The 11,992-nt window shown below is 56.9% G+C and overlaps 1 protein-coding gene across 1 annotated transcript in view; it reads left to right on the top strand.

Annotated features, from left to right (window-relative positions):
* SRRM4 (serine/arginine repetitive matrix 4) overlaps positions 1-11,992 on the top strand; it is a 40,187-nt gene that overhangs the window by 7,251 nt on the left and 20,944 nt on the right. The window contains exons 2-3 of the mRNA XM_026075210.1: positions 8,654-8,800; positions 11,776-11,859. Coding sequence (XP_025930995.1) covers positions 8,654-8,800; positions 11,776-11,859 — 231 coding nt within the window. The remainder of the gene's footprint in view (positions 1-8,653; positions 8,801-11,775; positions 11,860-11,992) is intronic.

Raw genomic sequence — 11,992 nt, 5'->3', positions numbered from 1 at the left:
GGCGGCTCCGGCAAGCTGGCGGGCAGAGCGCTTGCTCGAGCGCGGCGCAGCGCCGACCCCCGCGCTCCCGCCCCGGCTGCGGTTGCCGAAGCCAAGGCGCTGCGGTCGACGGYGCTAGGCTGGGAGCGCTGCCGGAATTTGTATTTAATGCTGATTCCGAGGGTCTATAATTTTCATCAGCGCCACATGACTTTTTATAGAACAGAAAAATGGGAGAGCAGTTAATGAGCTGTAATTCTGAAGAGCTTCTGCCTTGATTGGGACTAATTATTTTCTTTACAGAAATAATTAACAAGCCGCACAACCTACAGCGTGAAAGGCATGTGGCATTAATTAAAGCGGGCGGTATTTCCAGCGCACCTTCTCGCGGCAAGCGCGGTGCGCGGGGCGGGACGTGGCCRCGGGAAGCCCAGCGCGGCGGGAGCTCGCCGGGGTCGGCGTCAGCGTCGTCACCGGCACCGGCACCGGTGGGGAGCGGGCGTGAAAACCCACATGGGAGGAGGGAAGGCGGCTCCGGCTGGACAGAGGCACCAGTTTTCCGCGGGTCGAGGGCTGGCCGGACCTCGCCAACCCTGCGGGTCCGGGGCGCCACTAATTCGGCTGCAGAGGGGTTGCAGGGGTCTCGGCCGGCTGCTGTCGCCTGCTGCATGGGGAAATCCGAAAAGTAGCTGCTGTGCACGGCTAAGCCTGACCTTGCCTTGCTCTCGAGCTTTCGGAGACCCTGGGACAAGCTCACGCGAGCCCGGCCAGCGCGAGGGTGCGTGTGCACGTGTGCGTGCGCTTATACACACGCTTGCATAATACAGAGTTGTTAASAAGACTAATGCCTCTATTTTCCTGGAGATATTCCGAGAACTAATGAATATATTTGCATAATCTTGGTTTTGTTTATGACTAATTCTGGATTACCCAAACACGGATAATGCTGGGGCTTTGCAGCCCGGCATTGCCCGTCGGCCAGAGATAGCGGAGCCCTTTCCTAACATTAGTTCAGCCTCACAAATCCCAGCGAGCAAATAAAATTATTACTGCACCCAATTAAAGAGAAGCGTGCAGAAAAGGGAAGGAGGGAGCCGGCTGCGCATCCGCTTGCGCCCCCGGCTGCCGGGGCTGCCGTTCGTCCCCCCGGCGGCAGCAGTGCCGGGATTAATCTCGGGCGTCCCTCGGGGTTGAGCCCGGGGCGCAGGGCAGGCGTTTGCRCCCTCGCGCCGCCCGAGCCTGCCGCCTCGGAAAGGCTCGGAAAGGAGCAGCTGCTCCACCTGGATCTGCTCCAACCRGGCCGGATTTGGCCTTCGGTTACCGCTGCCGAAGTGCCTATTACTAATTCATTTTTTTAAAGCGATCTYGCCGAGCTCCCGGTAACTGTGCGCTCACAAGCCTCTATTTCATTAAAATTTAACAAGCGATGTTGCCGGCGAATAAACTATTTATTTTGGTGCGGTTCGCCGTGCCACCCGGAGCGGGTTTTCGAGCGAAGGAGCTGCTGTATGACYGAGAGCGCCTTGGCGAGTGGCGGCCGCCGGGTGCTGGGAACGTGTCCGGGGGCTGCTGCAGCAAAACGCAGCAGGACTCTGGGGCGCGCGGGGCCGATATCGCACGGCCGCAGCCCGGGCGGCCCCGAGGCAGGTCCCTGTGCCCCGAAACGCGGGCCCGGCCCATGCAGGACGGCYGTGCCCCCGCGGGGGGGACGTGCCGGGGCTGCCAGGCCAGGACCCTCCTCTTCTATTCCCCTCTCGAGGAGAAAATCCAGCTCCTTACCGGGCATCCCGGCACTCCGGGTATTTGCCTAAGGAGGGGGCTGGAGACTAGGAAAGACCCACTTGTCCTGCCGGGAGTGAGCCGGGCCAGGCCAGGGGGCTTTTGGAAAAAGCCTTCCCAGACCCGCGCGCTCCGGCGTCGGCCCTGGCACGGGAGCGCTGCTGGCCCGCGGGGAGCCTCGCGGGCTGCGCCAGGGCCAGCAGCCCTCGTGCCGCACGGCGGCCGCCAGCCGGCATCCGGGACGGAGCGCTCCCCGCGGCCCTCGCCGCGCTGCATTCCTCCGGAGCATCTGGTGCCGGCCGCTGCCGCGCCTGTGTTCGGGTTCGGCCGTGCAGAACCAGCCGGCTGCTGGCGGATAAAGAGCCAAGCTGCCGCTTTGGCCCCGGTACGACACGAGAGGTCGTTAAACGCTTCTGGAGTCCGAGAGGCGAAAGGAGCCGTCACAGGCTTGCAGCAGGATGCCGAGGTCCTGGGAAGGGGGGGGCGAGGCAGGGCCGGCGAAAACTGGATGAAAAATGTATATTATGGAACCGGGTTCCTGTTCTGTGCTTAAAGCGCCTCGAGAAAGCCACGCGCTTTGCTGCAGCTGGTGCCTCTGCTGATGCACGAGAAAATAGCTGCGAGAAGATTAAAATTGAACTGGCTTGGAGTCTGTGTAATCAGGGAAAATATCTCGGTGATTTGCTATTATAATTTTCAATAACAAACTGCAGGGCTCCTGCCGCACTAATAATAGCGGTTTGAACGAGGTGGGGAAGAGAACCTGCCGTGGGGTGTTTGTGTGTGTGTGTGTTTGTGGAAAGCACTTGCAATTTTCCCCATCTCCTAATTCTGAAGAGGTATTTTTAGTGCACATTTCAAGCAGATTTACGTAAACACATCTGCTGGAGTTGGTGCTTGGAAATGTCTTTGCAACCTTCTTCTTCTTTTTTTTCCCCCCCGCCTCTCCTGGGACAAAGGAACGGTTCGACCATTTTCTTTTTCAATCAGCTGAGGAAAAGCGAGAGAGCAAGAGAGAAAATAAAAGGGTAATTTTACTCGCAAAAGTGGCGTGTTTTGAAGTGCTCCTAGTAAGTCAGCACGCCGGAGTGGCGGCTGTCGCCGTCGTGCTGCTGTCGCCCCGTTTTCCCAGGGATGCCGGGATGGCTCCCGCTCCAGGGGCCCTGCCAGCAGGCAGCTCCTGGAGAGACGTGACGCCATGGTGATGGGCGCCTCGGACAGTGTCTCCGCACCCGAGTCCCCGGGGACCGGCTCACATTGCCCTCGCAGCGACGGCAAGTTGGGGGCCGCCGGCTCCGGGGACACGGGGGCACCGCAGGGGAAGCGCGCAGCCTTGCCCGGCTCATGTCTCGAGGCGAGCCATTCTCCGACTGGGTGCTGTAATTAAGAGCACTTTGTGGCCGATATTTAATCTTTCTCTCCATTTAAATTGGATTGATTTTTCCCATCGATTTAGCCGACGTGACTCCATCTGCCCGCTTCCACCCAGGAAGACATGGCTCCCTTTGGCGGCCCGGTGAGCGGCTGCCGGCACAGGAGTTTCTCCTGCTCTTCCTTGGGGCCGCCCCGGGTGTCTGCGTCCTTCGGCAGATGGATATTGCCAGACTGATCCCCCAGGCGACGCATCCGTCATCGTTCTAATGCCCAGGGAAACATCCACAACTAATAGGCTCATCAGAGATGCTTTAACCTTTTTAGTTTTCGTGGCTCCAGTTGGCTGGAGCATCTTCACTGGCGGCTGTAGAAACGCTGGGAACTTGGAGCCGGTGAGGACTGACAAGGGCAAAGTAGGGAAATTTCCTGACTGTTTCTCCCAAATTGTGTCCTGAGCTCAGAAACGCTGCCGGCACGAGGGTGGCCAGGGCTCGGGGTCTTCGGCAGGGCCTCAGTGCTGCAGATGGCTGCCGTGGAGCTGCCCCGGTGCAGGCGACCTGCCACGGCACTATTTTTTCCCCGCCAGCCCCATTTCTGCTGTTTTCATACCGATGCTTGCAAGCAGCCCAGGGCAGGGCGGGAGGAAGGGCAACGCTGATGGGGGCGGCCGGTCCTGCAAGCAAGGGGGAAGGAGCTCCTGGGGGTGGAGAGATGTCTCTGGTGCAAAGGTCCGGCAGCTGGAAGGTCACCAAGGCAGCGATTTTCCCATTTTTCTCTCCTGCAGAGATTGGGAATTGAGGTAGTGCCATGCAAACGGATGATTGATGGAAGCTTTGGGGCAGGGAGCTGCCCCAGCTGCACCGACATGGCAGCGCGCAGGGCTTCAGCGTGCAGAGCCGACCTGAGCAGCTGCTCGTCACCGTGGGGCGAGGGGGCAGCAGGCTGGGCCGCTCCCGGCTCCTGGCTCCTGTTCCGGCGCGCGTACCCGAGCGCTGCGTTTCGTGGCCTGACGAGGTGGCGCTTGGCCACGGCACTGAGAGCCCCGTCCTGGCAGGGAGAAAGGGGGATGGCTTGCGAGCTCGCCCTGCCTCCTGCTCTGAATTACCCCCCGGAGCCGCTTTCCTCCAGGTACTCGGTGATGGGGCTTTGCTGAGCCCAGCGCAACTTGTGGCATCCCAGGTCTCGCACCTCACCCGGTGCAAAAGCCAGGCTGGGCCCTGGCTGCTTTGAAGCACCTTTTCCAAGGCACGCTTTTGCACGGGCTTTCACACCCTGGCCACGGTGCTTTGGTTCGCTGGCTCCGTCTTCGTTCTGGTCTGTCCAGAGATGCCTTGCAGGGTTTCTCACTGCTCTTAGTGCTAAGAGATTAGGAATATTTGGGTTCTTTCCCACCAGTGGCCTTATCTGCATCATTTCTGTTATGGGTAGAAAGAGGCTATTGCCTTCTGCTGCAGCGCTCTTCTGCAGGGAAGGAAACGTGGGAGAGCCCAAATCTGACAGCAGACCGCAGAGGTGGGCTGGCTCGGCTGCGAAAAGCGGCGAAGGGCTGGGGCTGGTGGGCGAGGCGAGAGCCCCGGGGCAGAGCCCTGCGCCCCGAGTGCCTGCCACTTCCCACCCGTCTGCTCCCACCGCCTGGAAAAGTGGCGAAAATTGCCACGAGCCCCAAAACATCCCTCCTTGAGCGGAGCCTGCTGCCGCGGGAGGGTGCAGGAAGGGCCGGCGGAGCCGTCTGCAGAGGGAGGCTTTGCACAGGGCACGGTGCTCTGCGCCGCCGCAAGGCTCGGAGCCGTCTGCAGGCAACCGGCCGCCAGCCTGCGCCGCCAGATCCCCGAGCGGGTCGTCTCCCCGTCAGCAGCAGCGATGCTGCCGTTGTGCGGACCTGACCGATAGCTTGGGTTTGTGCACGGGAGGAAGAAAGGGAGGGGAAAAAAAAGGGAGAGTGCAAGCAATCACGCAATGGAAATGGAGAAACTTCCCTCCGGTGGGCAGGCAGGGCTGCTGAGCACCCGGCTGCCGAGGGCTCGGTGCTTGGGAGACGGGACGCGACCTTGGGCTCGCTCGCTGCTTCGTCCTCCGGTGCGGGATTCAGGCGCCGGCCCCGCTGCCCAGGCCGCCCGGGGTAAGGAGCGCCGGATTAGGGGCAAACACGGGGCAGGTACACGGGCAGAGAGAGGTGGCGGTCCTTGCTGCGGGGCCAAAGCGTGGTGGCATCGCACCCTGGCGGGGCAARCCCAGGTGCCCTTCCTCCCTCCTCTTCCTCCCACCCGCTTGAGCTGTCAGTCAGGGCTGCAGATATATACATATAGATGTATATAAYCAATCAGTGTCCATGGAACTTAATCCAAAGGGATTACCAGCCAGTTGAGAGCGTTAGTGACTCTCAGCATTCATTGGAGGAGAACATTTTGTTTAATTTAAGCCAGCCTTTGATGGGATGGGAGAATAATTATTTCCATCAATAATTACTTCCAAGCCCAGAAGGAATGTTTCCTAGCACGCTCCAGGATAGCCGTGTTTGGATGCCTCGAGGCCAATATATTTTAACACAGGGGCGCTTGGCGCGCGGGAACGCAGGTGTCTCCATGGGTGCCAGTGGGGGAAAGCTGCAGCGCTGGCGCAAGGGACGTCACCGCCAGCTCTTCCGCCGGGTTGGACCTCTCCTGCAAACCGGCGGTGCCCTGGCATGCCGCCAGCCCTGGGAACAACCCTCCTGCCTCTGCTGCTGGAGTTGAGCCACCCCAGCCTTTCCACCGGTCATTAACTTGGGGACATTTTTAATGGATCCTAATGACTGAGCCTCGGAAGACTGTTCTTAAAAGGGGTTCAGGAAAGGCCACAAGCTAATTAGTTGCACAAAGAAAGCAATTAACCGTGTAGTTTCCCGGATGGTTAAAAATAACATAGATGTTGAGAAGAGACTGGGAGATTTATTACAAGTGAAGTAACAGACTTTAAAGCCAGAGAGACCAAGAGCTCAGCCAGCATCGCCTCCTGCGTATCCTGGGCTGGAGGCATCTCACCAGCTTCCCCCCAGGTGACCCTTAGCACTTGTATTTGGCTAACGCGCACCCTTAATAGCTCAGATGTGAGAAAATTGGCTCCTACAAAGATCAGCTGTTTGAAAAGGTGTTTTTTTTTCAGGAGCAAGCAACCCTGCTCCCCATGCCACGGCCCACCGAGGGGCTGTGCTGCCCTGGCACAGGTCCCCAGGGCTGGCAGAACCAGCAGCATCCTCCAGAGCCTCTGGAAACCTTCCTGAGAGCAAAAGCCAGTGCACGGATGGGGGACAACATCCCCGAGGGCCTGTAAGCCTCTGGCCATGGTTAACTGGGGCTGACGTGTCATTTTAGYATTGCATCGCTCTTTAACCACTCGTTTGGCCCCGCTCTGGCCCGCCAGATGTGCGACGTCCACCTGGTCCCGGCTCTTCACTTGCAGCCCCATAGCCCACGTGTGGGCTTCAGTATTACASTGGCTTCAGTATTATAATGAGGAGAAAGGGGGATGCTGCTCTCTGTCCTCAGGGATGCCCAGCCTGGCRTGGATACAGCCCCCCAGCCAGGCCAGACTCTGACCTGCCAATGTTTGTTTTATTTCTTTGAATAATACTCTGGATGACACACGAAAAAACAGTGTTCTCGGCGCCCCTGTCGGGTATGGTTTATGGCTTTACATTAATCTTYGTGTTCTTTGAAATAAACATCTCCAGGGCCTGAAAATCTATTTACTTCCCTCCTGAGCGTTTGAGCTCTGGTTTGTTTTGGCTTGCTTTTTTCCGTTCGGCAAACAGGGTGGCCCTGTCCTCTCCTGCCCAAGCCCCGGCGTTTTTTGGAGACCTCTCACCCAAGGGTGTTGCCGCTTCAGCTCTGCTCCTCATCCTCGCCAGCTCAGTGCTGTGAGCCGAGGGACTCGGCTGGTCTCCCCGCCACTCTCGCAGGGCTTGGGCGAGCACGGCTCTGCTGTGCTCTGCTTGGCACTTGCAAGCAGCTGCCAAGTCTCATGTGGTTCCTTTTGGGTCTTCTGGGTTGTCCCAGGCTCTCCAGTTTGGGCTTCCAGCACAACCAGGAGCGTTTTCTCTGGTCTGTCACCCTGCTTGTACGAGCAGGGAGGACAGCCTTCCTCCACGCTGCTGAGGCTGCTCAAGGTATTGCTACTACCTAGGTCCTGGCGGTACGATGGTTGGCTGGGGAGGAGGAAGCACGGTGAGATATTGGCAAGTCAGTAGCAGGTTTGGTATTTCAAATGCAAAAACTTCTCCCTACCAGACCTCAAGGCTGTTGAGGCCAGCTGAGATTTTGGCCAGGCCTGCATGTCTCTCTGGGATGCTTTGTGCAGAAGCCAGTTGGAACAAGTGGCCATTTGGTTTCTGGCATCACTGATGAGGGACCTTGACCTCAGCCTTTTTTATTTTTCTGGGATTTTTTTTCCCCTGGAGCACACCCTCCCTTCTCCGTATCCATGTGTAAACATGTCATTAAAATGTGTACCATGTTCTCAACTCGGCCACATTGCCAATGCRGTTCAAATAAATGCAGGGCTATAAAACCAGGCTGCTTCTCTGAGTCTTGCTGCGCTGGGCAGACAAGCATTGAGTATCTGTCGAGGAAGAAATGAGGAGGGAGCCATGACCTGCATTCAGYTGCGATTGCCAGACATAAATTGCAAGCTCTGAGCTGCTGACAGGCCCCGTGGTCTGTCCAATGGCGCCTGGCCTGGCTGCGATGCTCCACGTTCATGAGGGAGAGGAGCAGGGAGCTGTTTATTTGGATGTTGCAGAGTGTTTGGTCCTGCCTTTGCCTTGTTTCCTCACCTGGTGAGGACACAACAAGTTGTGTTAGCACGTCCCTTCATGTGCTTCAGGCTCTTCCCTTGGTAAAGCATCCAGTGAACAGCCTGAGCAATGCGTGGGGGACACAGGGTCGGGTCACCCAGGCCCTTTGGTCAGGTCATCTGTCCTCAGAATCAGTCTCCTCCCATCACAGCAGGCACTGTCTCAGCAAAGCTGGTGTGCCGGTGGGAGGCGGGGGGCTGCTCCCAGCGGGAGCTGCTCAGGCCAGGAGGGCTGCGTTGTCTTTTCCTACATCCCTAGCTGAGTTTAGTCAGTGAAGGGCAGTCCCCAGTTGTGCCCTGGGCTCGTTCCTGCCTCCACACCATGAGCCTCGGGCACAGCTGGAGCAGCTCCCCATGCACGCAGGCCTTCAGGTGTCCCCACTCCCACATCTCGCCTCCCTCAGCTGCTGCGTTAGCACACCCRGCCCCTTTTCCTGGGGCTCTTCACAGAGCTGTGCTGGGACATGTGGGCTCAGGAGGCTGGAGAGCAACATCCAGCTCTCCCTGAAAGGCTCAAAACCACCCTTTTCTCTTCCATGTGGGCTGCAGCTCTCCAGCTGTGGAAAGGAAAGCAGTGTGGATTGGGGATCCATAGTCTTAGGGAATCACTGAGTACACAAAAAGCCTTCAGCAAATGTTCCCAACTGTAAGGACAGCCCTTCACCACTGCCTTTCTCTCCCGTTGCTGCAGCAGTGGGACGCTCAGCTGTCTGTCATATCCTGCAGAGGACAGACGTCCTGAAAAGCCAAGTGGCAACACATTCAAGGAGGCCTCCACTACCAACGGTTGTGTGAAAGGGAAGGAGAGACGTGACCATGTTCGCCACCGGTCACGCAGGTAAGAGAGCGAGGGCCGTGAGCGTGGTCAACCCAAAGCAGGGATTCAGTGAAGTAGATGTCTGTGATTATCTACCTGGTCCGTGATTTCCCATCCCCTCTGCGGGTCTGTGAGAGTTGGCCCTGGGAGGGSGGGACAGGAGGGCTGAGCTGCCCCACAAAGGTGGCCAACAGAGTGCTCTTGCCCCAAAACTAGCTTCCCGGTCCCGCTCTGCCTGTAGCCTTGTGCCATCATTAAACAGTGCTGGGGCTCCAAGCAAGTGCGTTGACCTGCACCAGCCTCTCCCCAGCCGCAGTGGACACTGGTGTCCATCTGGACAGGCACAGTGAGCTCATGTGTGGCTTTGGGCAGCCCCTTGCGAGGAGCCCTAGGTGACCGCAGGCCACCTGCAAGCATCCCCCTGCTACCAGGGTCAGCATGGTGCCTTCGGCTGGGAATCCCTATGAGAAATTCCCGTCTATGCCTAGATCACAGACTGGCAGCACTGGCCTTGTTAGGACACAGCTTTGTTATCAGTTCATCGGAATCCCCTGGCAACTTGAGAGGGGAATAATGGATCAGACTTTCTAAATGAAGCAGCTAGAGCCCTGCCTGTTAAACTGTCTCTGTGATTAAAGCCTATCCATTTGGTTAAAGATGCTAGAAAGAAAGACAAAGCAAGCACATTTCATATCTCCAGATTTCAGGCTAGCCAGAACAATAACCTAAAGGGTATTTTTAATTAGACGTTGATTACAATCGGAGAGAAACAATTAAAGTCAGATCRGCTGAGGGAGAAAGCTTCTACATCAAAGACAAAAGAATTTATCTCTGGAAAAGGAGCAGGGCTCCATGTGAAACCACCCGAGGCTCACGCCCTGGTCTAGCATGGACCCTCAGGGTGCCTCTGGGCAAGTCATTTAATTGATGTGCATGCTTTCTCCCCAACTCTGCAGTGGGAGTGGAGGTCTCCCCTTACAAGGGTGGTCTTGGTGGGGTCCTGGAGCAAAACCTCTGCCCAGACACCCGCTGCCGGGGCAGCAGGAATTGCTCTCCTCCCCACACCCTGGCAAGTGCCGTGTGCGCTGCTCCAGCCAGGCAGATGCCACTGTCCCCCACCGCTGGCTGCTGCGCTTGCCCCAGGGCTACAGCCACTCTCCAGACATAGGGGCCAAGCCAGGAGCAGGGACGTCGCCCCGGCAGACATGGCGCTGAGTCCATTTCATGGACAAGCCCACATCTTTCGTGCTTTGCAGCAAGCTGTGAGAATTTGGGCTGCCACTGGGGTGCTATTTGGGCTGTGCTGAATGAGATAGATCCAGGGTGGCCCCAGGTCCTGCAGCAAACTGCACTTGGCACCCAGTGGACAGACTTCTCCCGGCCTTTGGGCAGGACTTTCTTCTGTAAAAATGACCTCTTTGGAGCCTGTGTCCTCCTAGGACCAGCCCTGCCAGGTTTCCCCATATGCGGGTCTTGAAACTGGGCTGGGTGAAGGCCTGTGTTTTTGCCAGCAGTCGCATGTGCTGTGCGCAGGGGCTTGGGGTATGGCTCCATCTGGCTGCACGTCTGTCTGTTCCTCTCCATGTGGGTCTGCCCCTCTCCATGCTGGATTGCACCAACACCAGGCAGCGGCCTCTCGCCCTGGGGAAAGCCTGAGAAACAAAACAGCCCCTGGCAGGAGAGAGGGCGAAGGAGAAGCAAAGCAGCTGGGTGGCTGGGGCTGGTGGGCACGTTGGCTCACCACCTTGGCAGAGTAAATTAGCAAGCGGACAACGCTGGCGAGGAGGAGGGAGGGCCGTCCTGCCACCTTCGCCACCCCGTGTATCACCCTGATTATGGAAAGAGGGGTTTTTTTAATTATTATTTTTAATGTTTCATAAATACTCTGYGCTTCAGTTATTCATGGTTCGCAACCAAAGCGTCAGCATAAAGTTGAGTTCTGCGGAGCAATAAAAAAAGTGTGTTAAAGAGCTAAGCAACTGGCTTTTCATGGCAACATAATTTCGACGGTGATCCAAGCCCTTGGTGAGCCCGTCTGGGTGCGGGGCCCTGGGAAGCGGATGTGAACGGGGAGCAGCCGCAGAGCGGCCTCGCCGGAGAGCCCAGCGCACCCCGGCGTTTCCTGCGCGTTGGGACTTTTATCCCTGATTGCGCTCGTCCTTTCTGTGGCGCTGCCCTATTTTCATCCGGTTTCCATCGCTGAAGATCCCAAAGCCTTTTCTAAGTCGGGGGATCCGCAGGCCTCTTTGCCCTTTTCCCCCCCCATCTTTAAGAGTGTTTGCTTTGCTTAATAAATAACCACAAAGCATCTGACATATTTTCAGCCGAGCGCTCTAAATTAATTTAACCACAGGATTTGCTTTTCATTGAAACATAATGTGATTTGGTGTTGTGTGTTTTCAAAAAAATTAATTTGCAGGATTTTTTTTTTTTTTGAGGTTTAACAACTGTGTGAGAGATGCATATCTCGTTAAATTACCATGGCACCTCAGTAAATATATATTTTTATAATCAACTGCTGTTTAACATGCACTAAGTCTTTTAATACAGTTAGAGAGACGCATTGGGTTGCAATAATTACTGTATGCAAATTAAAGGCCAATTAATTATTTAAAGCATATTTACAAAGAGCCGCAAAACTTATAAATCTATTACGGAGTCGTTAACCTCAGTAAACACGCTTTAAATAATCGGCTGGCCCGTGAGCGGCGTGCAGGAGCTGTCTCATTATATCTCCATTAAACTCGTGGAGGAGACGCTTAATCTGAAGCGTGACCAAATTATCGGCGACGGGGTGATGGAGGATTCGCCCCGTGCCGCGGGTCTGCCGCGAAACCCCTTCTTGCACGGACGGCCCTCGGGCCCCAGACGTCCCCGCGCCGGCTGCGGCGCACCGGCSAGGACAACGCTGAGGCGAGCTGACACCCCCTGTGTTTTTTATTATCATTATTATTATTATCATCATTATTATTGTCTTTTTTTCCCCCCCTCTGCAGCCGCTCATGCGAGGGGGAGCGCACACCGCCGCCGGCCCAGGGCAAGAAAAAGAAGAAGAAGTCCAGCCGCAAGAAGCGAAGGAGGTGGGCGAAGGGGGCCGCGGTGGCCCCTGTGGGGAAGGAAAATGGAGGGAAAAGGCCCCTCGGCGGGGGAGGAAGATGGGCCCCAAATGGAGGGGAAAGGGGCCCCCCTGGCAGGGGAGGAAGATGGGCCCCA

The sequence above is a fragment of the Apteryx rowi genome, unplaced genomic scaffold (genome assembly GCF_003343035.1).
Source record: "Apteryx rowi isolate R43461 unplaced genomic scaffold, aptRow1 scaffold_40, whole genome shotgun sequence".
In the NCBI taxonomy this organism is placed as follows: Eukaryota; Metazoa; Chordata; class Aves; order Apterygiformes; family Apterygidae; genus Apteryx; species Apteryx rowi.
This window is presented reverse-complemented; position numbering and strand designations above follow the sequence as displayed.